At 53.3% G+C, this 26,490-nt stretch overlaps 1 protein-coding gene across 2 annotated transcripts in view; it reads left to right on the top strand.

Annotated features, from left to right (window-relative positions):
- The first annotated feature begins 476 nt into the window (after positions 1–476).
- FOXK2 (forkhead box K2) overlaps positions 477–26,490 on the top strand; it is a 125,971-nt gene continuing 99,957 nt past the window's right edge. Inside the window, exon 1 of one of the 2 annotated variants that reach the window (XM_068263505.1) lies at positions 477–883. In XM_068263505.1, the coding sequence (XP_068119606.1) occupies positions 615–883 (269 nt within the window). In that variant the 5' untranslated portion in view covers positions 477–614. The remainder of the gene's footprint in view (positions 884–26,490) is intronic. The other variant, XM_068263504.1, reaches the window with a different exon arrangement.

The following is a 26,490-nucleotide window of genomic DNA, read 5'->3' as shown; positions in this document are numbered from 1 at the left end:
GGGAAGGGATTACATTATACAGTGTACAGGGCACACTGGAGGCTACAGGGGAAGGATATACAGTGTACAGGGCACAATGGAGGCTGCAGGGGAAGGATATACATTATATAGGCCGGGTAGGGATGGATGAATGCGGAGACTAAAGAGGGGGGCATCTCCATAGCAACCCATCCCTGTGCTACTCTCATGCCGGTTGCTAGGGGTGACGGCGCTGGGCGGGAAGTAATAACGTGGGCGGCCCCTCCCCCTCGGTGCACGCGCCGCGTGTTGTGAGTTGAGAGCGGGAGGCCCGGCCACGCCGCCGGCTGAGAGGCGGAGGAGGCCCCGCCCCCAATCCTGTCACAACCTAACTTGACCACCCCTCCCCCGGCTGTCAACTGCAGCACGCCTCAACCGAGCCCCAAGCCCCGCCCGCCAATGACCTCTTCCCAGTCACACCACACGTCTCAACCGAACCGGCCGCGCGCGGCCCCGCCCCCGTGACGCGCGGCGGCTGTGATTGGCTGGTGTGCGGCGGCTGCGTGCGCTGCAGGTTAGGCTGCGCCCTCCCTCCCCCCGTTCTTTCCTTGTCTGTCGCTGCCGCCGCCGCCGGTCCCGGAGTCACCTGAGAGAAGATGGCGGCGGTGGTGGCCCGGCTGGAGGGCCGGGAGTTTGAGTATCTGATGAAGAAGCGCTCGGTGACGATCGGACGCAACTCGTCACAGGGCAGCGTGGATGTGAGCATGGGCCCGTCCAGCTTCATCTCCCGCCGCCACCTGGAGATCTGCGCCGCCAGCCAGGACCAGGGGGACGGCTTCTACCTGCGCTGCCTCGGCAAGAACGGAGTGTTTGTGGACGGCGTGTTCCAGAGGAGGGGCGCCCCGCCGCTGCCCCTGCCCAGAGTGTGAGTCTGTGCAGCCCTGCACCATGTATACATCATACTGTACTGTCACTGCTGCCCTGTCACATGTATGCATCATATACTGTCACTACAGCCCTGTACCATGTATACATCATATACTGTCCTGTCACTGCACCATGTATACATCATGTGCTGCCACTGCTGCCCTGTCACATGTATGTATCATATACTCTCCTGCCACTGCACCATGTATGCATCATATACTGTCAGTACTGCCCTGTCACATGTATGCATCATATACTGTCAGTGCTGCCCTGTCACATGTATGCATCATATACTGTCACTGCTGCCCTGTCACATGTATGCATCATACACTGTCACTGCTGCCCTGTCACATGTATGCATCATATACTGTCACTGCTGCCCTGTCACATGTATGCATCATATGCTGTCACTGCTGCCCTGTCACATGTATGCATCATATGCTGCCCTGTCCCATGTATGCATCATATACGGTCACTGCTGCCCTGTCACATGTATGCATCATATACTGTCACTGCTGCCCTGTCACATGTATGCATCATATACTGTCACTGCTGCCCTGTCACATGTATGCATCATATACTGTCACTGCTGCCCTGTCACATGTATGCATCATATACTGTCACTGCTGCCCTGTCACATGTATGCATCATATACTGTCACTGCTGCCCTGTCACATGTATGCATCATATACTGTCACTGCTGCCCTGTCACATGTATGCATCATATACTGTCACTGCTGCCCTGTCACATGTATGCATCATATACTGTCACTGCTGCCCTGTCACATGTATGCATCATATACTGTCACTGCTGCCCTGTCACATGTATGCATCATATACTGTCACTGCTGCCCTGTCACATGTATGCATCATATACTGCCACTGCTGCCCTGTCACATGTATGCATCATATACTGCCACTGCTGCCCTGTCACATGTATGCATCATATACTGCCACTGCTGCCCTGTCACATGTATGCATCATATACTGCCACTGCTGCCCTGTCACATGTATGCATCATATACTGCCACTGCTGCCCTGTCACATGTATGCATCATATACTGCCACTGCTGCCCTGTCACATGTATGCATCATATACTGCCACTGGCTGCCCTGTCACATGTATGCATCATATACTGCCACTGGCTGCCCTGTCACATGTATGCATCATATACTGCCACTGGCTGCCCTGTCACATGTATGCATCATATACTGCCACTGGCTGCCCTGTCACATGTATGCATCATATACTGCCACTGGCTGCCCTGTCACATGTATGCATCATATACTGCCACTGGCTGCCCTGTCACATGTATGCATCATATACTGCCACTGGCTGCCCTGTCACATGTATGCATCATATACTGCCACTGGCTGCCCTGTCACATGTATGCATCATATACTGCCACTGGCTGCCCTGTCACATGTATGCATCATATACTGCCACTGGCTGCCCTGTCACATGTATGCATCATATACTGTCACTGGCTGCCCTGTCACATGTATGCATCATATACTGTCACTGGCTGCCCTGTCACATGTATGCATCATATACTGTCACTGGCTGCCCTGTCACATGTATGCATCATATACTGTCACTGGCTGCCCTGTAACATGTATGCATCATATACTGTCACTGGCTGCCCTGTAACATGTATACATCATATACTGCCACTGCTGCCCTGTCACATGTATGCATCATACTGTCCTGTCACTGACTGCCCTGCACCATGTATATGCTATATATGCTGCACACACTATATATACACCAGAGGAGGGCCACCCCGCCGCTGCCTCTGCCCAGAGTGTGAGTCTATGCAGCCCTGTCCCATGTATACATCATATACGGTCACTGCTGCCCTGTCACATGTATACATCATATGCTGTCACTGCTGCCCTGCACCATGTATACATCATATACTGCCACTGCTGCCCCGTCACATGTATGCATCATCTACTGCCACTGCTGCCCCGTCACATGTATGCATCATATACTGCCACTGACTGCCCTGCACCATGTATGCATCATATTGTACAGTCACTGGCTGCCTTGCACCATGTATACATCATACTGTCCTGGCACTGACTGCCCTGCACCATGTATATGCTATATATCCTGCACACACTATATATACACCAGAGGAGGGGCACCCCACTGCTGCCCTTACCTAGTGTGAGTATGCCCTGTGCCATGAATGCATCATATACTGTCACTGACTGCCCTGCACCATCTATAGCCTATATACCCTGCATGCTGTATACACTATAAATACCATATATACCAGAGGAGTTCCCCTGCGCAGAGTGAATACCCTGTAACATGCATACATCATACTGTACTCACTGAGTGCCCTGCACCATGCATGGATCATATAGTCACTGACTGCCCGTCACCATGTGTACACTATATACACATGTACTGTCACTGAGTACCCTGCATCATGTTTATGCTATATATACTGTATACACTGTATATAGCAGAGGGGTGCCCTCCTGCTGGCCTTACCCAGAGAGTGAGTACCCTGCTTGCTGCATACATAATATACTCAGAGTGCCCTGTACCATGGATATACACCATTCACTATATATATCCGGCACTGTGTATACTGTATATACCAGAGAAGGGGTGCCCCGCCGCTGCCCCTACTCAGTGTGAGTATAGCCTATATATACCCTGCATACTGTATACACCATAAACTGTACATATTCTCAGGGCTGTGGAGTTGGAGCAAGTTTGGGTACCTGGAGGCAGTCAGTGGTTTTATAAACTGAGTCGTCTGATGATTTGTGTACCGACTCCAGTCCTGTGTGTGCTATGTCATATACCCACTGTTCTCACCCCGAGTATTATATATATACCCCATATAATAATGCATGCACTATATATACACCCCATGTACTACTGTATGTACTGTCCTATGCCACTACCCTGAGTGTAAGTAATGTATATACAATAATATGTACTGATATACTGTATACCCATCCATATGCCGTATAACTGTAGTATATATACTGTCCTCCCCACTGCTGCCATTACACCAAGTGGAATATAAATACTATACCATATAATGCCGTGTACTGTCACTCTTGGATAAACCTCTGCTCTATGGAGTGTATGGCTCAGGCCTGGAGCCCACTGCAAATCTCTAGCATTTGTAATTAGTGTTTTCTGGCGCTTTTGGGAGCGATTTTAAAAAGTGTAAGCTTTTTGCCAGCGATTGTGATGGCGTTTTGCGTTTTTTAATTCTGATTGGTCCTTTCAATATATCATCATTTTTTTTTCACAGTGCAGTAATTTAAAATCGCACTCCAATCGCTGTGTGTAGCAATTCATGATCGATTTGCCAGCACTTCAATGCATTATAGTGAAGCGCACACGCTACCAAATGCTGCATGTACCGCGATTGCGATTTTGCTATTCACAATCGCTACTGTGGAATTTGTTACATTTACTTACATTGGCAGAGCGTTCAGGGAAATAGCTAGTGTTTTAAAGCGCTCCCTAAACACTCAAACGCTCTAGTGGGTTCCATCCCTTATTGTGGTCTTATGGAGAGATACTCCAGTCTCTGGTGGGGGCTCTGCACCTCCTGCAGGGCTACCTCTGGTCTCTCTGCTGCGCCTGATTAATGCCCTCCTTGCCCAGTCTGTGGCCTCAATTCACTAAGATCATGCTGGAGATAATAAAGCAAGAGAAAACTTACCACGACACAGTGAGAGAGTTATCTTATCTCTCCATTCCTTAAGTTACCTCTCCTGTAGTTAATTTACCTCCTCTGTAGTTAATTTACCTCCTCTGTAGTTAATTTACCTCCTCTGTAGTTATTTTCACAGGCAGTTAATTAACAGCTTGTCTTTAACTCTGGAGTTATTTTAAGGATTGGAGAGTTAATTTAAAGACAGAAGAGTTAACTTTAGGCTTGCCTGAGGTAAAATGTTTCCTGAATACTACATGCCTTATCACCATGGTAACAACTCTAGAAGAGTTATTAAAGACAGGAGATAAGTTTAGTGAATTGAGGCCAGTGAGTTTTGGTGAGTTTCCCTCACTTGGCAGGTTTGTTGTGGTTACGGGGTGATTTCCATTTGAAGATGATAGATTTGATGGTGCTCCAGGTAATATTCAAAGCTTTGGATATTTTATAGCCCAAGCCTGACTTGTATTTCACAACTGTGTCCCTGGCTTGTTTGGAGAGCTCCTTGGTCTTCATGGTGTGACGCCTCTTGCTTGGTGAGGTTTGGAGATCTCCTCGGTCTTCATGGTGTGATGCCTCTTGCTTAGTGGTGTCTGGAGAGCTCCTTGGTCTTGGTGTGATGCTTAGTGGTGTCTGGAGAGCTCCTTGGTCTTCATGGTATGATGCCTCTTGCTTGGTGGTGTCTGGAGAGCTCCTTGGTCTTCATGGTGTGATGCCTCGTGGTTGGTGGTGTTTGTAGAGCTCCTTGGTCTTCATGGTGTGATGCCTCTTGCTTGGTGAGGTTTGGAGAGCTCCTTGGTCTTCATGGTGTGATGCCTCTTGCTTGGTGAGGTTTGGAGAGCTCCTTGGTCTTCATGGTGTGATGCCTCTTGCTTGGTGAGGTTTGGAGAGCTCCTTGGTCTTCATGGTGTGATGCCTCTTGCATGGTGGTGTCTGGAGAGCTCCTTGGTCTTCATGGTTTGATGCCTCTTGCTTGGTGGTGTCTGGAGAGCTCCGTGGTCTTCATGGTGTGATGCCTCTTGCTTGGTGGTGTCTGGAGAGCTCCTTGGTCTTGCTGTGTTTATACTGACAGATCATGTGATTGCACGCAGGTTTACTTCATTTCACCCATTCTGCGACTTTTGAAGGCAATCGGTTGCACTCAGCAGAGCAGCTAATGTGTAAACACAGAATGTTAAAGAGAATCTGTATTGTTAAAATCGCTCAAAAGTAAACATACCAGTGCGTTAGGGGACATCTCCTATTACCCTCTAGCACAATTTCGCCGCTCCTCGCCGCATTAAAAGTGGTTAAAAACAGTTTTAAAAAGTTTTGTTTGTAAACAAACAAAATGGCCACCAAAACAGGAAGTAGGTTGATGTACAGTATGTCCACACATAGAAAATACATCCATACACAAGCAGGCTGTATACAGCCTTCCTTTTGCATCTCAAGAGATCATTTGTGTGTTTCTTTCCCCCATGCACTGAAGTTTCAGGCTGCTCTTTTCTTCCTGCAAACAGCTTTGCCCTTGTTTGTAATTCCTCAGTATGTGAAAGCCCAGCCAGCTCAGAGGACGATTTATCCAGCTGATTAGAGCAGCTTCTCTCTTCTCTCTTATCTAAATAACACACAGGCAGTGTGCATAGAGGGGCCAGAAAGGGTGAGTTCATAGCAGAACCACAACACTGAAGAACTTGGCAGCCTTCCAGACACAGGCCGACAAGTCTGACAGGGGAAAGATACATTGATTTATTACAGAGACTGTCATAGTAGAAAGTGCTGCAGTTAGCCAGAACACATTAGAATAGCTTTTGGAACATGTAGGATGATAAAAAACAGGATGCAATTTTTGTTACGGAGTCTCTAAACAGTTTTAAAAAGTTTGTTTATAAACAAACAAAATGGCCACCAAAACAGGAAGTAGGTTGATGTACAGTATGTCCACACATAGAAAATACATCCATACACAAGCAGGCTGTATACACCCTTCCTTTTGAATCTCAAGAGATCATTTGTGTGTTTCTTTCCCCCTGCATCTCTCATGCACTGAAGTTTCAGGCTGCTCTTTTCTTCCTGCAAACAGCTTTGCCCTTGTCTGTAATTCTTCAGTATGTGAAAGCCCAGCCAGCTCAGAGGACGATTTATCCAGCTTGTAAAAGAGAAGAGAGAAGCTGCCCTAATCTAAATAATACACAGGCAGTGTGCATAGAGGGGCCTGGAAGGGGGAGTTCATAGCAGAACCACAACACTGAAGAACTTGGCAGCCTTCCAGACACAGGCGGACAAGTCTGACAGGGGAAAGATACATTGATTTATTACAGAGACTGTGATAGCAGAAAGTGCTGCAGTAAGCCAGAACACATTAGAATAGCTTTTGGAACTTGTAGGATGATAAAAAACAGGATGCAATTTTTGTTGCGGAGTCTCTTTAACAGGGCTGTGGATTTTGTACAAAAATCATCCGACTCCTCAGTTTATGAAATCAGTGACTCCGACTCCGGGTGCCCAAAATTGCCCCGACTCCTTGACTCCGACTCCACAGCCCTGAAAAATACATAGTTACCTTATGGTCTGAGCATTTTTAATATGTACGTAAAGAGGATATATTACTATTATCTTAGTAATAAGGGCCTTATGATTATTGATAGGCTAGAAAAAAAAATACACCATTATTTCCGAATAATATATTGCCGCCATACACTGTACTAGAAAAATAATTTAAATGTTGTGATAGCCGTGACTAAATAAAATGTGTGGATTTTATTTACAACGGCATTATTTATTTTAAAACTATAGTGGATGGAAGTGGAGAAATAGTGTGTCTTTCATTTTTATTCCCTTTAAAATGCATAGAAAGTAAAGTAATTACATGCAAACTATCACCCCCCAAAAGGCCCAAGTTGTGTAAAAAAAAAACAAACAAAAAAAAAACCTAGCTATAGATCATTTAGGTGTGATGAGTAGTGATGAAGTTATTGGAGAATGAATGGGAGAAACGCTACAGGGGGAAATTGCTTCCATCCTTGAGGTGATAACACCTGCGGGCTGAAGTGGTTAGGACGCACCATAATGTATTCTACAACTCTTCATGGTTAACATTATACCCCATGTGCCTCCATTTAGTAACACATTTGTGTTGCTCTCTCCACAACTACACTGGACGTATAGAAGTCCAGCCTTATAATGCAGTGAGCTGTCTGTGAGCCACCGGTGGTTTGTGCCGCTTGCTTGAGACCTCCGGATGTCTGAGTTCGGATAACCAGGACTTCACTGTGTATCATGTACCTTGTATACTTGCGTATAAGCCTAATATTTCAGCACAAAAAAAATGTGCTGAGAAGTTACCCCCTCGGCTTATATGCGAGTTAGTGAAGCAGAACAGATGGTCGAGTGGGATTTGTTACTGGCAGGAGTGTAAATCATGTGCACTGGTGATCCTGCTCTTACCAGCTGGCTCCGTGCTGTGTCTGTGCCCCCCCCCCCCCCCATCACCTGCAGCATGGTGTGCAGGGTGCGCTGCTCAAGAATACCTGTGTCCCCGGCTTGTGGAGCGTCGCAGGCAAGCAACATGTCAGCGGTGCAGTGATTGGGGATTCTTCCTGTGTGGCAATTGCTGTGTCTCATCTATGATGCCATCTAGTGGAATCTTAAGGCACATCTGACTATGGGGAGGGGGCTGACTTGTACTAAGGGCACATTTGGCTACTGTGGAAGAGGCTATACTGGGGGGGGGGTTATATACGTGTCAGTCACTTTCGTTCCTCGTTTCTGAGGGAGAAGTGGGTGCCTCGGCATATATGTGGGTCGGCTTATAAGGGAGTATATATGGTAATACTATGTATATACTGAACACCATATACTGTACTCACTGCTGCTACCCTGAGGGTTAGGGTGTGTGTGTGTGTGTGTGTGTGTGTGTGTGTGTGTGTGTGTGTGTGTGTGTGTGTGTGTGTGTGTGTGTGTGTGTGTGTGTGTGTGTGTGTGTGTGTGTGTGCGCGCATACCATTGTCACCTTACCGCTGTGTGTATACACACACACGTACACATACACACGAGCGTACACGCACGCGTGCGCACACACACATATATTGGCTTCCCCTCTGCTATTTGGTACTTATACAAAACCTACATCTTCTGCAGTACTGTATAGTGTCCCTCAGAGAGGGGCTCAATCTAATCTTACCATAGTCATATGTGTAGTGCATGTATTGTAGTCTACGGCCAATTTAGGGGGAAGCCAATTAACTTACCAGCATGTTTTTGGTATGTGTGAGGAAGCTCTGTGTATATATAAATATGGCACTGGTCTTTCCTGTGGCTGTACAGAGGGTATGCAGCAGTGTTTGGACCATAAGCTGCCGGCTTGTGTTACTGTGTACAGTGTTGTTGTCCTTGTTGCTGCCTATTAGGGTCACATGGTGTTATGTACAGACATGAGGGGGGCGTGTGCTGCTCTGTGCAGAGGAAGTGGGAGAGATGCTGTACACAATACACTCAGGAGGAGGGGTCATCCTATTATGTACAGACATGAGGGGGGCGTGTGCTGCTCTGTGCAGAGGAAGTGGGGGAGATGCTGTACACTATACACTCAGGAGGAGGGGTCATCCTATTATTATGTACAGACATGAGGGGGGCGTGTGCTGCTCTGTGCAGAGGAAGTGGGAGTAGACACTGAGCACTATTCTATACATTCAGGAGGAGGGGTCATCCTATTCCGTCCTCTCTAGCAGACTGTATTATATCCTCCTTTATTGATGATTGAGTTGGGGGGCCGCCTGGTCATGCCTGTCCCGTGCCCTGGGAGGGGGGCGGCCTGGTCATGCCTGTCCCGTGCCCTGGGAGAGGGGGGGGGGGGGCGGTCTGGTCTGGTCATGCCTGTCCCGTGCCCTGGGAGGGGGGGGGGGGGCGGTCTGGTCATGCCTGTCCCGTGCCCTGGGAGGGGGGGGGGCGGTCTGGTCATGCCTGTCCCGTGCCCTGGGAGGGGGGGGGCGGTCTGGTCATGCCTGTCCCATGCCCTGGGAGGGGGGCGGCGGTCTGGTCATGCCTGTCCCGTGCCCTGGGAGGGGGGCGGCGGTCTGGTCATGCCTGTCCCGTGCCCTGGGAGGGGGGCGGCGGTCTGGTCATGCCTGTCCCGTGCCCTGGGAGGGGGGCGGCGGTCTGGTCATGCCTGTCCCGTGCCCTGGGAGGGGGGCGGTCTGGTCATGCCTGTCCCGTGCCCTGGGAGGGGGGCGGTCTGGTCATGCCTGTCCCGTGCCCTGGGAGGGGGGCGGTCTGGTCATGCCTGTCCCGTGCCCTGGGAGGGGGGCGGTCTGGTCATGCCTGTCCCGTGCCCTGGGAGGGGGGCGGTCTGGTCATGCCTGTCCCGTGCCCTGGGAGGAGGGCGGTCTGGTCATGCCTGTCCCGTGCCCTGGGAGGGGGGCGGTCTGGTCATGCCTGTCCCGTGCCCTGGGAGGGGGGCGGTCTGGTCATGCCTGTCCCGTGCCCTGGGAGGGGGGCGGTCTGGTCATGCCTGTCCCGTGCCCTGGGAGGGGGGCGGTCTGGTCATGCCTGTCCCGTGCCCTGGGAGGGGGGCGGTCTGGTCATGCCTGTCCCGTGCCCTGGGAGGGGGGCGGTCTGGTCATGCCAGTCCTGTGCCCTGGGAGGGGGGGGGGCGGTCTGGTGCCGTCATGCCAGTCCTGTGCCCTGGGAGGAGGGCGGTCTGGTGCCGTCATGCCAATCACAAGTCCTGTGAGAGTAGGGATGTCTGGTTCTGCCATGCAGCTGGCCTCGGGCACAGAGGTTTGTTGATAGAGAGGTTGGGTTTGGCTCTGCTGTGAAGTCTTGTGAATGGAATGATTTTCAGGTCTGTGCAGGTTCTCACAGGGCCGCCAGTAAAACACAAACATCTTGCCTGGATAGCTGGCTTCCTGTGCAACAAACTCGCCCATTCATTGACTGCATCACATGGCAGCAGCAGCCCCAGCCTGCAATGTTTACACTCGCCTCTCCCATGATGCCTTGCAGCACCTCACACATTGTGTTCCTCTGTCGTGTCTGCGCTCTCCTCTCCCATGATGCCTTGCACGTTGTGTTCCTCTGTCGTGTCTGCGCTCTTCTCTCCCATGATGCCTTGCACATTGTGGTCCTCTGTCGTGTCTGCACTCTCCTCTCCCATGATGCCTTGCACATTGTGTTCCTCAGTCGTGTCTGCACTCCCCTCTCCCATGATGCCTTGCACATTGTGTTCCTCTGTGGTGTCTGCGCTCCCCTCTCCCATGATGCCTTGCACATTGTGGTCCTCTGTCGTGTCTGCACTCTCCTCTCCCATGATGCCTTGCACATTGTGTTCCTCAGTCGTGTCTGCGCTCTCCTCTCCCATGATGCCTTGCACATTGTGGTCCTCTGTCGTGTCTGCGCTCTCCTCTCCCATGATGCCTTGCACATTGTGGTCCTCTGTCTGGCCGGCGCTCTCCTCTCCCATGATGCCTTGCACATTGTGCTCCTCTGTCGTGTCTGCGCTCACCTCTCCCATGATGCCTTGCACATTGTGCTCCTCTGTCGTGTCTCCGCTCTCCTCTCCCATGATGCCTTGCACATTGTGTTCTTCTGTCGTGTCTGCACTCCCCTCTCCCATGATGCCTTGCACATTGTGCTCCTCTGTCGTGTCTCTGCTCCCGTGTCCCATGATGCCTTGCACATTGTGTTCCTCTGTCGTGTCTGCACTCCCCTCTCCCATGATGCCTTGCACATTGTGTTCCTCTGTCGTGTCTGCACTCCCCTCTCCCATGATGCCTTGCACATTGTGTTCCTCAGTCGTGTCTGCGCTCTCCTCTCCCATGATGCCTTGCACATTGTGCTCCTCTGTCGTGTCTGCGCTCCCCTTTCCCATGATGCCTTGCACATTGTGCTCCTCTGTCGTGTCTCCGCTCTCCTCTCCCATGATGCCTTGCACATTGTGTTCTTCTGTCGTGTCTGCACTCCCCTCTCCCATGATGCCTTGCACATTGTGCTCCTCTGTCGTGTCTCTGCTCCCGTGTCCCATGATGCCTTGCACATTGTGTTCCTCTGTCGTGTCTGCACTCCCCTCTCCCATGATGCCTTGCACATTGTGCTCCTCTGTCGTGTCTGCGCTCCCCTCTCCCATGATGCCTTGCACATTGTGCTCCTCTGTCGTGTCTGCGCTCCCCTCTCCCATGATGCCTTGCACATTGTGTTCCTCTGTTGTGTCTGCGCTCTCCTCTCCCATGATGCCTTGCACATTGTGCTCCTCTGTCGTGTCTGCGCTCCCCTCTCCCATGATGCCTTGCACATTGTGTTCCTCTGTCGTGTCTGCGCTCTCCTCTCCCATGATGCCTTGCACGTTGTGTTCCTCTGGTGTCTGCGCTCCCCTCTCCCATGATGCCTTGCACATTGTGTTCCTCTGGTGTCTGCGCTCCCCTCTCCCATGATGCCTTGCACATTGTGTTCCTCTGGTGTCTGCGCTCCCCTCTCCCATGATGCCTTGCACATTGTGTTCCTCTGTGGTGTCTGCACTCTCCTCTCCCATGATGCCTTGCACATTGTGTTCCTCAGTCGTGTCTGCGCTCTTCTCTCCCATGATGCCTTGCACATTGTGGTCCTCTGTCTGGCCGGCGCTCTCCTCTCCCATGATGCCTTGCACATTGTGCTCCTCTGTCGTGTCTGCGCTCCCCTCTCCCATGATGCCTTGCACATTGTGTTCCTCTGTGGTGTCTGCGCTCTCCTCTCCCATGATGCCTTGCACATTGTGTTCCTCTGTCGTGTCTTCGCTCCCCTCTCCCATGATGCCTTGCACATTGTGTTCCTCTGTCGTGTCTTCGCTCCCCTCTCCCATGATGCCTTGCACATTGTGCTCCTCTGTCGTGTCTGCGCTCTCCTCTCCCATGATGCCTTGCACATTGTGTTCCTTTGTCGGGTCTGCGCTCCCCTCTCCCATGATGCCTTGCACATTGTGTTCCTCTGTCGTGTCTGCGCTCCCCTTTCCCATGATGCCTTGCACATTGTGCTCCTCTGTCGTGTCTCCGCTCTCCTCTCCCATGATGCCTTGCACATTGTGTTCTTCTGTCGTGTCTGCACTCCCCTCTCCCATGATGCCTTGCACATTGTGCTCCTCTGTCGTGTCTCTGCTCCCGTGTCCCATGATGCCTTGCACATTGTGTTCCTCTGTCGTGTCTGCACTCCCCTCTCCCATGATGCCTTGCACATTGTGCTCCTCTGTCGTGTCTGCGCTCCCCTCTCCCATGATGCCTTGCACATTGTGCTCCTCTGTCGTGTCTGCGCTCTCCTCTCCCATGATGCTTTGCACATTGTGCTCCTCTGTCGTGTCTGCGCTCCCCTCTCCCATGATGCCTTGCACATTGTGTTCCTCTGTCGTGTCTGCGCTCCCCTCTCCCATGATGCCTTGCACATTGTGCTCCTCTGTCGTGTCTGTGCTCCCCTCTCCCATGATGCCTTGCACATTGTGCTCCTCTGTCGTGTCTGCGCTCTCCTCTCCCATGATGCCTTGCACATTGTGCTCCTCTGTCGTGTCTGCGCTCCCCTCTCCCATGATGCCTTGCACATTGTGCTCCTCTGTCGTGTCTGCACTCCCCTCTCCCATGATGCCTTGCACATTGTGCTCCTCTGTCGTGTCTCCGCTCCCGTGTCCCATGATGCCTTGCACATTGTGTTCCTCTGTCGTGTCTGCGCTCCCCTCTCCCATGATGCCTTGCACATTGTGTTCCTCTGTCGTGTCTGCACTCGCCTCATGTTTAGCTTCCACGCCGCATGCTTGAAAGTTTTATTAGTTCATTAATCGTGTCATCTGGATGATTGTGGTGATGAGATTATTGCTGAACAGGCAGCTCTGCTTATATTGTCACTGAAGGCTTGCCAAGAGATGCCATGCAACACCCTGCGGAGCTACATGTACCAAAGGGCCTGGTGACTGCTGGGACTTGTAGTCCTCCGTGGATGTCTCCCTTGAGGTTGGTGTGCTACTGGCACTTGTAGTGCATCAGATCTGGGTGAATGCAGCTATAGGGGGTGTGTTTGCTGCATTGGCTGTTGATTGGTGCTGTAGTGGTAACGAGTGTTATATTTGCCTGTGGTCCTGCAGCCAGGCCACTGTGGTTAAAGTCCAGATCCCTTAGTAACTGAAGGTGGGAAGTCCACTGCTTATGCTGTTGTAGTTACGGCAGTCAGGAGCCTCCCTCTCACACTTCAATGGCTTGTCTGTACAGCGATTACTCCTCTGCTTCTTCCAGACTGCCAACATTGACCAGGGAGAACTAAGCAGGGGTCATAAAACTCAAACCATGTTGATTAGTGTAGATTTCATTCGTGTGAACTTTAAAGTCCCTCCCCCTCTAATACACACAAGGTTTCTGCTGGGATTCTGGGAAATGTAGTGTGGCATTCTGCCCAGTGTGTGTATTATGCCTGATTGACACGCCCAGCTGCTGAATCCAGACAGGAGAGGAAGCGAGCTGTCCTGTCATCTACTGTCTTCCTGATCACCAATAGAATTCTGCTTGGTTTAATTTTGTATTCCTCAGCAGGCTCTGGGACTCTCTCTGCTGTAAGCGGTCCCCTCCCCCCCCCCCCCGCCCCCCCCCCCCCCCCGCAGTTCAGCATGGTAGTCTCCCTGCCCTCATTCCTGCATAGCAATGAGGACCTCAATCAGCCGCCTCATCATTGATCCGCACTGAGCGGTGCTTTGTCCCATTCACGTTGTTTTACTAGCTGCAGGCGGAGCTCTGTCACCCATAGCAACCAGCTGCCCACAGCCACGGTGAGGGGATGGTTGCCCTGGGCAGCAGATACTTCCCACGGCTCTGCATGAATTAGACATTATTCCCCATAAGGAGCTCAGATCCAGGTATAAGTAGTGCCGGGAGCAATCTGCTCACACCTCAGGCAGACCTGGTGCTTCTCCAAACAGATCATTTTCACTGTCGCTTTGTATGTCCCCCTGATTAGTATAGTATGAATGGGCAGGGTGCAGTCTGATCTTATTGGCTCCTCCCCTTCCTGTTCTCTGCGCATTTGCTGCTGAGGTTGTCTAGCGTTCCTCTGTGGGTTTAGCCAACGCTCTCTGTCCAGTGATGACCGGGGGAGGATGGGGGGGGGGGGGGGGGGCGGCAGCATAAGGCTTGGGGATAAGTTGCCATGTATACAGTGCTTGCGATTGAATCTACATCCCAGGAGTTCTAGGCTGATGGTCCTCGTACATTGCTGGGCCCCGCTGCCCATGCCAGGACCCCCGGGGAGGGGGAGGCATCTTGCTGCAGGTTGGCTGTATGATCTCGTCATGTTTCCCTCACCCGAGTCATACCGAGAGATACGTTGTATCTGAGTCATTGTATTACTTCCTGTGGTTTGTGGATCTGTCTGCAGTAACACTGTGTGCCTCGCAGCATGGCTTCTGACATCACACTGATGTAACTATCCCCTCATCAGCTTTCCATAAGCACTTCACCATCGCACATCCTTACAGGCAGGGGATCAGCCAGGCAATGTGCATACTTTAATAGGCCATACATATGGCAACCTCCATATCCCTCTTGCTTCAGGGGTACCTGAGACGGCGATAATGGGGGTATTCATACTTACCTGGGGCTTCCTCCAGCCTCATGAGGTCTGTGGGCTCCATCGCAGGCCTCTGTTCTAATATCGCCCAGTATTCTGGCCAGTCGCTGGCAGTCATTGGCTTCTGTCTATGTCTGGCCAGGCCACGCCTACTGTGCCAGGGAGCGTTCTGCGTCTGGGCAGTACTACTGTGCCAGGGAGCGTTCTGCGTCTGGGCAGTACTGCTGTGCCAGGGAGCGTTCTGCGTCTGGGCAGTACTAATGTGCCAGGGAGTGTTCTGTGTCTGGGCAGTACTACTGTGCCAGGGAGTGTTCTGCGTCTGGGCAGTACTACTGTGCCAGGGAGCGCTCTGCGTCTGGGCAGTACTACTGTGCCAGGGAGTGTTCTGCGTCTGGGCAGTACTACTGTGCCAGGGAGCGCTCTGCGTCTGGGCAGTACTACTGTGCCAGGGAGTGTTCTGCGTCTGGGCAGTACTACTGTGCCAGGGAGCGCTCTGCGTCTGGGCAGTACTACTGTGCCAGGGAGTGTTCTGTGTCTGGGCAGTACTACTGTGCCAGGGAGCGCTCTGCGTCTGGGCAGTACTACTGTGCCAGGAAGTGTTCTGCGTCTGAGCAGTACTACTGTGCCAGGAAGTGTTCTGTGTCTGGGCAGTACTACTGTGCCAGGGAGTGTTCTGCGTCTGGGCATTACTACTGTGCCAGGGAGCGCTCTGCGTCTGGGCAGTACTACTGTGCCAGGGAGTGTTCTGCGTCTGGGCAGTACTACTGTGCCAGGGAGCGCTCTGCGTCTGGGCAGTACTACTGTGCCAGGGAGTGTTCTGCGTCTGGGCAGTACTACTGTGCCAGGGAGCGCTCTGCGTCTGGGCAGTACTACTGTGCCAGGGAGTGTTCTGTGTCTGGGCAGTACTACTGTGCCAGGGAGCGCTCTGCGTCTGGGCAGTACTACTGTGCCAGGGAGTGTTCTGTGTCTGGGCAGTACTACTGTGCCAGGGAGTGTTCTGCGTCTGAGCAGTACTACTGTGCCAGGAAGTGTTCTGCGTCTGAGCAGTACTACTGTGCCAGGGAGCGCTCTGTGTCTGGGCAGTACTACTGTGCCAGGGAGTGTTCTGCGTCTGAGCAGTACTACTGTGCCAGGAAGTGTTCTGCGTCTGAGCAGTACTACTGTGCCAGGGAGTGTTCTGTGTCTGGGCAGTACTACTGTGCCAGGAAGTGTTCTGTGTCTGAGCAGTACTACTGTGCCAGGGAGCGCTCTGCGTCTGGGCAGTACTACTGTGCCAGGGAGTGTTCTGTGTCTGGGCAGTACTACTGTGCCAGGGAGCGCTCTGCGTCTGGGCAGTACTACTGTGCCAGGGAGTGTTCTGCGTCTGAGCAGTACTACTGTGCCAGGGAGCGCTCTGGGTCTGAGCAGTACTACTGTGCCAGGAAGTGTTCTGCGTCTGAGCAGTACTACTGTGCCAGGGAGCGCTCTGTGTCTGGGCAGTACTACTGTGCCAGGGAGTGTTCTGCGTCTGAGCAGTACTACTGTGCCAGGAAGTGTTCTGCGTCTGAGCAGTACTACTGTGCCAGGGAGTGTTCTGTGTCTGGGCAGTACTACTGTGCCAGGAAGTGTTCTGTGTCTGGGCAGTACTACTGTGCCAGGGAGCGTTCTGCGTCTGGGCAGTACTACTGTGCCAGGGAGCGTTCTGCGTCTGGGCAGTACTACTGTGCCAGGGAGCGCTCTGCGTCTGAGCAGTACTACTGTGCCAGGGAGTGTTCTGCGTCTGAGCAGTACTACTGTGCCAGGGAGCGCTCTGGGTCTGAGCAGTACTACTGTGCCAGGAAGTGTTCTGCGTCTGGGCAGTACTACTGTGCCAGGGAGCGCTCTGCGTCTGGGCAGTACTACTGTGTACAACGCTCCCTGGGTGCAGACTGCCAGAATACCGCCACAGAGGACAACGAGGGAGTCTCGCACCCCATGGGGCTGGAGGAAGCCCCAGGTAAGTATAAATACTGCCATTACCACCCTCTTAGGTTCTCTGTTTAAAGGGGCACTACAGCAAAAAACTGTAAAATTCAAAATATGTGCAAACATACAAATAAGTACATTTTTTTTCCCAGAGTAAAATGAGCCATAAATTACTCTTCTCCTATGTTGCTGTCACTTACAGTAGGTAGTAGAAATCTGACAGAAGTGACAGGTTTTGAACTAGTCCATCTCTTCATAGGGCATTCTCAGCAAGGCTTTTATTCTTTATAAAGATGTTCCATAAAAAGGATTTAAACAATGATGCTGGCCAGCTTCCCTGCTCCCTACACAGTTTGTTTGGCAGTTGGACAGAGCAACTGCCATTCACTTAGTGCTTTTGAAAATAAATATATCCCTGAAAATCCCCTATAAAGAGATGGACTAGTCCAAAACCTGTCACTTCTGTCTGATTTCTACTACCTACTGTAAGGGACAGCAACATAGGAGGAAAGTAATTTATGGCTAATTTTACTCTGGAAAAAAATGCACTTCTTATATGTACCGGTATAGGTTTGCACATATTTTAAATTTTACAGTTTTTAGCTGTAGTGCCCCTTTAAGTTGCTGTGTCTGTACGTTATGACTACCAAAATTCCCAGCTTGTATTTACTTATTGCCATGTTTCCCTGACCATAATTTTTGTCAGTTTTGACAAGTGCAGTAGCATACTTTCCTAACTGAATACTGTGGAACCTTGGTATAGTAAATATCTGGATATAGTAAACTCAGCTCCTAAATACACAATGCTGATATACAGTAGTAAACTATTGTAGTTTACTATAAAGGGATTTTGCTGTGTGGTGTGTATCAGACAGGACAGTCAGCCTCTGTGCTGGACGACGATTGGTTTTAGAATGAGGCTGCAGCAGTGTGTGTTATGTTCATCCTAAGCACAGAAAGCTAACCCTGCTGACACCACTGGATAGAACACTCTGCTTACAGCACCAGGGTCCCAGGCTCAGTTCATGGCCAGGACACTGTCTGCATGGAGTTTGTATGGCTTACCTTTGGGAGGGGGGCAGGCTGGGTTCTCGGCTCACATAGCTGTGAATGGCTGTCTGGGCCGAGCTCCATTTAGCGTGTACACGCAGTGCTCTGTACACGAGGCAATCCTCAGGAACATTGCAGTCTTACCTCCTGATAAGCAGCACACAGCAGTCTGATGCCTCGTTTTGTACTACTCGCTGTGTGATCTTGTATTTGTGTACACAATGCCAGACATGTAGCACCGATCACCACTTACCAGCACACTCGATCATTCTGCAACCAAGCATGCCACCAATCATCCCCCAGGCCGGGGCAGGAGGGCAGCTGTCTTACTTCTGTCACCCTATAGCTGCTGTGCTCGAGGTTGCGTTCCATCTCTCCAATGCCTTCCCCCTCCCTAATACAGAACATGCTGCTCATCCCTTCCCCCTCCCTAATACAGAACATGCTGCTCCTCCTCTCCATAGTACAGAACATGCTGCTCACCCTCCTCCCCTCTCCATACTACAGGACATGCTGCTCACCCTCCTCCCCTCTCCATAGTACAGATCATGCTGCTCACCCTCCTCCCCTCTCCATAGTACAGAACATGCTGCTCACCCCCTCCCCATAGTACAGAACATGCTGCTCATCCCTTCCCCCTCCCTAATACAGAACATGCTGCTCCTCCTCCCCTCTCCATAGTACAGAACATGCTGCTCCTCCCCTCTCCTTAGTACAGAACATGCTGCTCACCCTCCTCCCCTCTCCATACTACAGGACATGCTGCTCACCCTCCTCCCCTCTCCATACTACAGGACATGCTGCTCACCCTCCTCCCCTCTCCATAGTACAGATCATGCTGCTCACCCTCCTCCCCTCTCCATACTACAGGACATGCTGCTCACTCCCCTCCCCATAGTACAGAACATGCTCCTCCCCTCTCCATAGTACAGAACATGCTGCTCCTCCTCCCCTCTCCATAGTACAGAACATGCTGCTCCTCCTCCCCTCTCCATAGTACAGAACATGCTGCTGCCCCTCCCCCCCCTCTCCATAGTACAGAACATGCTGCTCACCCTCTCCCCTCTCCATAGTACAGGACATGCTGCTCACTCCCCTCCCCATAGTACAGAACATGCTGCTCCTCCTCCCCTCTCCATAGTACAGAACATGCTGCTCCTCCTCCCCTCTCCATAGTACAGAACATGCTGCTCCTACTCCCCTCTACATAGTACAGAACATGCTGCTGCCCCTCCCCCCTCTCCATAGTACAGAACATACTGCTCACCCCCTCCCCTCTCCATAGTACAGGACATGCTGCTCATCCCTCCCCCCTCCCCATAGTACAGAACATGCTGCTGCCCCTCCCCCCCCTCCATAGTACAGAACATGCTGCTCATCCATCCCCCCTCTCCATAGTACAGAACATGCTGCTCATCCATCCCCCCTCTCCATAGTACAGAACATGCTGCTCATCCCTCCCCCCTCTCCATAGTACAGATCATGCTGCTCATCCCTCCCCTCTCCATGGTGCAGAACATGCTGCTCACCCTCCTCCCCTCTCCATAGTACAGATCATGCTGCTCACCCTCCTCCCCTCTTCATATTACAGGACATGCTGCTCACCCTCCTCCCCTCTCCCTAGTACAGATCATGCTGCTCACTCTCCTCCCCTCTCCATACTACAGGACATGCTGCTCCCCCCTCCTCCCCTCTCCATAGTACAGAACATGCTGCTCCTCCTCCCCTCTCCATAGTACAGAACATGCTGCTGCCCCTCCCCCCCTCTCCATAGTACAGAACATGCTGCTCACCCCCCCTCCCCTCCATAGTACAGGACATGCTGCTCACCCCCCTCCCCTCCCCATAGTACAGGACATGCTGCTCCTCCTCCCCTCTCCGTAGTCTCTCCGTAGTACAGGACATGCTGCTGCCCCTCCCCCCTCTCCATAGTACAGATCATGCTGCTCACCCTCCTCCCCTCTCCATGGTGCAGAACATGCTGCTCACCCTCCTCCCCTCTCCATGGTGCAGAACATGCTGCTCACCTTCCTCCCCTCTCCATAGTACAGGACATGCTGCTCACCCTCCTCCCCTCTCCATAGTACAGGACATGCTGCTTACCCTCCTCCCCTCTCCATAGTACAGATCATGCTACTCATGCCTCCCCTCTCCATAGTACAGGACATGCTGCTCCTCCTCCCCTCTCCATAGTACAGAACATGCTGCTCCTCCCCTCTCCATAGTACAGAACATGCTGCTCACCCTCCTCCCCTCTCCATAGTACAGTACATGCTGCTCCTCTCCCCTCTCCATAGTACAGGACATGCTGCTGCCCCCCCCCCCCTCCATAGTACAGAACATGCTGCTTATCCTCCTCTCCATAGTACAGATCATGCTGCTCACCCTCCTCCCCTCTCCATAGTACAGAACATGCTGCTCACCCTCCTCCCCTCTCCATAGTACAGAACATGCTGCTGCTCCCCTCTCCATAGTACAGAACATGCTGCTGCTCCCCTCTCCATAGTACAGAACATGCTGCTCACCCTCCTCCCCTCTCCATAGTACAGAACATGCTGCTGCTCCCCTCTCCATAGTACAGAACATGCTGCTCACCCTCCTCCCCTCTCCATAGTACAGAACATGCTGCTCACCCTCCTCCCCTCTCCATAGTACAGGACATGCTGCTCACCCTCCTCCCCTCTCCATAGTACAGGACATGCTGCTCACCCTCCTCCCCTCTCCATAGTACAGAACATGCTGCTCACCCTCCTCCCCTCTCCATAGTACAGAACATGCTGCTCACCCTCCTTCCCTCTTCATATTACAGGACATGCTGCTCACCCTCCTCCCCTCTCCATAGTACAGAACATGCTGCTCGCCCTCCTCCCCTCTCCATAGTACAGATCATGCTGCTTCACCCTCCTCCCCTCTCCATACTACAGGACATGCTGCTCACCCCCCTCACCATAGTACAGAACATGCTGCTCCTCCTCCCCTCTCCATAGTACAGAACATGCTGCTGCCCCTCCCCCCTCTCCATAGTACAGAACATGCTGCTCACCCCCCTCCCCTCCATAGTACAGGACATGCTGCTCCTCCTCCCCTCTCCATAGTACAGAACATGCTGCTCATCCCTCCCCCCTCCCCATAGTACAGGACATGCTGCTCATCCCTCCCCCCTCCCCATAGTACAGGACATGCTGCTCACCCTCCTCCCCTCTCCATAGTACAGGACATGCTGCTCACCCTCCTCCCCTCTCCATAGTACAGGACATGCTGCTCACCCTCCTCCCCTCTCCATAGTACAGATCATGCTACTCATCCCTCCCCTCTCCATAGTACAGGACATGCTGCTCCTCCTCCCCTCTCCATAGTACAGAACATGCTGCTCCTCCCCTCTCCATAGTACAGAACATGCTGCTCACCCTCCTCCCCTCTCCATAGTACAGTACATGCTGCTCCTCTCCCCTCTCCTTAGTACAGAACATGTTGCTCACCCTCCTCCCCTCTCCATAGTACAGGACATGCTGCTCACCCTCCTCCCCTCTCCATAGTACAGGACATGCTGCTGCCCCCCCCCCCCCTTCTCCATAGTACAGAACATGCTGCTTATCCTCCTCTCCATAGTACAGATCATGCTGCTCACCCTCCTCCCCTCTCCATAGTACAGAACATGCTGCTCCCCCCTCCTCCCCTCTCCATAGTACAGAACATGCTGCTCACCCTCCTCCTCTCTCCATAGTACAGGACATGCTGCTCACCCCCCTCCCCTCTCCATAGTACAGAACATGCTGCTCCCCTCCCCTCTCCATAGTACAGAACATGCTGCTCCTCTCCATAGTACAGAACATGCTGCTCACCCTCCTCCCCTCTCCATAGTATAGAACATGCTGCTCACCCTCCTCCCCTCTCCATAGTATAGAACATGCTGCTCACCCTCCTCCCCTCTCCATAGTACAGGACATGCTGCTCACCCTCCTCCCCTCTCCATAGTACAGGACATGCTACTCACCCCCCCTCCCCATAGTACAGAACATGCTGCTCACCCTCCTCCCCTCTCCATAGTACAGGACATGCTGCTCACCCCCCTCCCCTCTCCATAGTACAGAACATGCTGCTCACCCCCTCCCCTCTCCATAGTACAGGACATGCTGCCGCCCCTCCCCCCCCCCCCCCTCTGCATAGTACAGAACATGCTGCTTTTCCTCCTCCCCTCTCCATACTACAGTACAAGCTGCTCGCCCTCCTCCCCTCTCCATAGTACAGGATATGCTGCTCACCCTCCTCCCCTCTCCATACTACAGTACAAGCTGCTCACCCTCCTCCCCTCTCCATAGTACAGAACATGCTGCTCACCCACCTCCCCTCTCCATAGTACAGAACATGCTGCTCCCCTCTCCATAGTACAGAACATGCTGCTCACCCTCCTCCCCTCTCCATAGTACAGGACATGCTGCTCACCCTCCTCCCCTCTCCATAGTACAGAACATGCTGCTCACCCTCCTCCCCTCTCCATAGTACAGAACATGCTGCTCACCCTCCTCCCCTCTCCATAGTACAGAACATGCTGCTCACCCCTCCTCCCCGCTCCATAGTACAGAACATGCTGCTCACCTTCCTCCCCTCTCCATAGTACAGGACATGCTGCTCACCCCCCTCCCCTCTCCATAGTACAGAACATGCTGCTCACCCTCCTCCCCTCTCCATAGTACAGAACATGCTGCTCACCCTCCCCCCCTCTCCATAGTACAGGACATGCTACTCACCCCCCCTCCCCATAGTACTGAACATGCTGCTCACCCTCCTCCCCTCTCCATAGTACAGAACATGCTGCTCACCCCCTCCCCTCTCCATAGTACAGGACATGCTGCTGCCCCTCCCCCCCCCCTCTGCATAGTACAGAACATGCTGCTTTTCCTCCTCCCCTCTCCATACTACAGTACAAGCTGCTCGCCCTCCTCCCCTCTCCATAGTACAGGATATGCTGCTCACCCTCCTCCCCTCTCCATACTACAGTACAAGCTGCTCACCCTCCTCCCCTCTCCATAGTACAGAACATGCTGCTCACCCTCCTCCCCTCTCCATAGTACAGAACATGCTGCTCCCCCTCCTCCCCTCTCCATAGTACAGAACATGCTGCTCACACCTCCTCCCCTCTCCATAGTACAGAACATGCTGCTCACCCTCCTCCCCTCTCCATAGTACAGGACATGCTGCTCACCCCCCCTCCCCATAGTACAGAACATGCTGCTCACCCCCTCCCCTCCCCATAGTACAGAACATGCTGCTCACCCCCTCCCCTCTCCATAGTACAGATCATGCTGCTCACCCTCCTCCCCTCTCCATAGTACAGAACATGCTGCTCACCCTCCTCCCCTCCCCATAGTACAGAACATGCTGCTCACCCTCCTCCCCTCTCCATAGTACATGACATGCTGCTCACCCTCCTCCCCTCTCCATAGTACATGACATGCTGCTCACCCTCCTCCCCTCTCCATACTACAGGACATGCTGCTCACCCCCCTCCCCTCTCCATAGTACAGGACATGCTGCTCACCCTCCTCCCCTCTCCATAGTACAGAACATGCTGCTCACCCTCCTCCCCTCTCCATAGTACAGATCATGCTGCTCACCCTCCTCCCCTCTCCATAGTACAGAACATGCTGCTCACCCTCCTCCCCTCTCCATAGTACAGAACATGCTGCTCACCCTCCTCCCCTCTCCATAGTACAGAACATGCTGCTCACCCTCCTCCCCTCTCCATAGTACAGAACATGCTGCTCACCCTCCTCCCCTCTCCATAGTACAGAACATGCTGCTCACCCTCCTCCCCTCTCCATAGTACAGAACATGCTGCTCACCCTCCTCCCCTCTCCATAGTACAGAACATGCTGCTCACCCTCCTCCCCTCTCCATAGTACAGAACATGCTGCTCACCCTCCTCCCCTCTCCATAGTACAGAACATGCTGCTCACCCTCCTCCCCTCTCCATAGTACAGAACATGCTGCTCACCCTCCTCCCCTCTCCATAGTACAGAACATGCTGCTCACCCTCCTCCCCTCTCCATAGTACAGAACATGCTGCTCACCCTCCTCCCCTCTCCATAGTACAGAACATGCTGCTCACCCTCCTCCCCTCTCTCTAATAGAGAACATGCGGCTGCTGCTGTCTGTCATGTGACTTCCTGAGCCTCTTGGAGACATTTGTGCCCCCTCTGGCCAGAATGGTGCAGTAGTTTGGCTAGCACTGTCATGCAGCACTGGATCTTGTCACGATCTGCATGGAGGTTGCATGCTTACCCCGGGTTTACATCACTTACCTCGGAGCAGGTTTGTATCTCCCCAGCTGCAGAGCTCCAGTGAAGGCAGGAGAATTCTGACCGTGCACAGCTCTGTACAAATCCACCCCCCCCCCCCCCCCCTGCTGCGTAATGCACCCCAACCTTCCACACAGCAGCGTACAGCAGGCCTACTGCTAGCATAAGGGGATGAAGCCATTAATCCCGGGCCACAGCGATTATCTCATCCCGCCTGCTTTCTGACCTTCCTATAATCACACAGCGGCAGAGAGATGTCGCACTGTTCGGCCAGACCCCGCCACAGCCATACAGCCTCAGACCCCGCCACAGCCATACAGCCTCTGCTATACAGCCTCAGACCCCGCCACAGCCATACAGCCTCAGACCCCGCCACAGCCATACAGCCTCTGCTATACAGCCTCAGACCCCGCCACAGCCATACAGCCTCAGACCCCGCCACAGCCATACAGCCTCTGCTATACAGCCTCAGACCCCGCCACAGCCATACAGCCTCAGACCCCGCCACAGCCATACAGCCTCTGCTATACAGCCTCAGACCCCGCCACAGCCATACAGCCTCAGACCCCGCCACAGCCATACAGCCTCTGCTATACAGCCTCAGACCCCGCCACAGCCATACAGCCTCTGCTATACAGCCTCAGACCCCGCCACAGCCATACAGCCTCAGACCCCGCCACAGCCATACAGCCTCTGCTATACAGCCTCAGACCCAGCCACAGCCATACAGCCACAGTCGTACAGCCTCGGACCCCGCCACAGCCATACAGCCTCAGACCCCGCCACAGCCATACAGCCTCAGTCATACAGCCTCGGACCCCGCCACAGCCATACAGCCTCAGACCCCGCCACAGCCATACAGCCTCTGCTATACAGCCTCAGACCCCGCCACAGCCATACAGCCTCAGACCCCGCCACAGCCATTCAGCCTCAGACCCCGCCACAGCCATACAGCCTCTGCTATACAGCCTCAGACCCCGCCACAGCCATACAGCCTTAGACCCCGCCACAGCCATACAGCCACAGTCATACAGCCTCGGACCCCGCCACAGCCATACAGCCTTAGACCCCGCCACAGCCATACAGCCACAGTCATACAGCCTCGGACCCCGCCACAGCCATACAGCCTTAGACCCCGCCACAGCCATACAGCCACAGTCATACAGCCTCGGACCCCGCCACAGCCATACAGCCTCAGTCATACAGCCTCGGACCCCGCCACAGCCATACAGCCTCAGACCCCGCCACAGCCATACAGCCACAGTCATACAGCCTCGGACCCCGCCACAGCCATACAGCCTCAGACCCTGCCACAGCCATACAGCCTCAGCCATACAGCCTCGGACCCCGCCACAGCCATACAGCCTCGGACCCCGCCACAGCCATACAGCCTCAGACCCCGCCACAGCCATGCAGCCACAGCCATACAGCCTCGGACCCCGCCACAGCCATACAGCCTCAGTCATACAGCCTCGGACCCCGCCACAGCCATACAGCCTCAGACCCCGCCACAGCCATACAGCCACAGTCATACAGCCTCGGACCCCGCCACAGCCATACAGCCTCAGACCCTGCCACAGCCATACAGCCTCGGACCCCGCCACAGCCATACAGCCTCGGACCCCGCCACAGCCATACAGCCTCGGACCCCGCCACAGCCATACAGCCTCAGACCCCGCCACAGCCATGCAACCACAGCCATACAGCCTCGGACCCCGCCACAGCCATACAGCCTCAGTCATACAGCCTCGGACCCCGCCACAGCCATACAGCCTCAGACCCCGCCACAGCCATACAGCCACAGTCATACAGCCTCGGACCCCGCCACAGCCATACAGCCTCAGACCCTGCCACAGCCATACAGCCTCAGACCCTGCCACAGCCATACAGCCTCAGCCATACAGCCTCGGACCCCGCCACAGCCATACAGCCTCAGACCCCGCCACAGCCATACGGCCTCAGACCCTGCCACAGCCATACAGCCTCAGCCATACAGCCTCGGACCCCGCCACAGCCATACAGCCTCGGACCCCGCCACAGCCATACAGCCTCGGACCCCGCCACAGCCA

This window comes from Hyperolius riggenbachi, chromosome 12, assembly GCF_040937935.1.
Source record: "Hyperolius riggenbachi isolate aHypRig1 chromosome 12, aHypRig1.pri, whole genome shotgun sequence".
Lineage (NCBI taxonomy): Eukaryota > Metazoa > Chordata > Amphibia > Anura > Hyperoliidae > Hyperolius > Hyperolius riggenbachi.
Note: the sequence above shows the minus strand (reverse complement) of the source record. Positions and strands in the feature narration are given on the sequence as shown.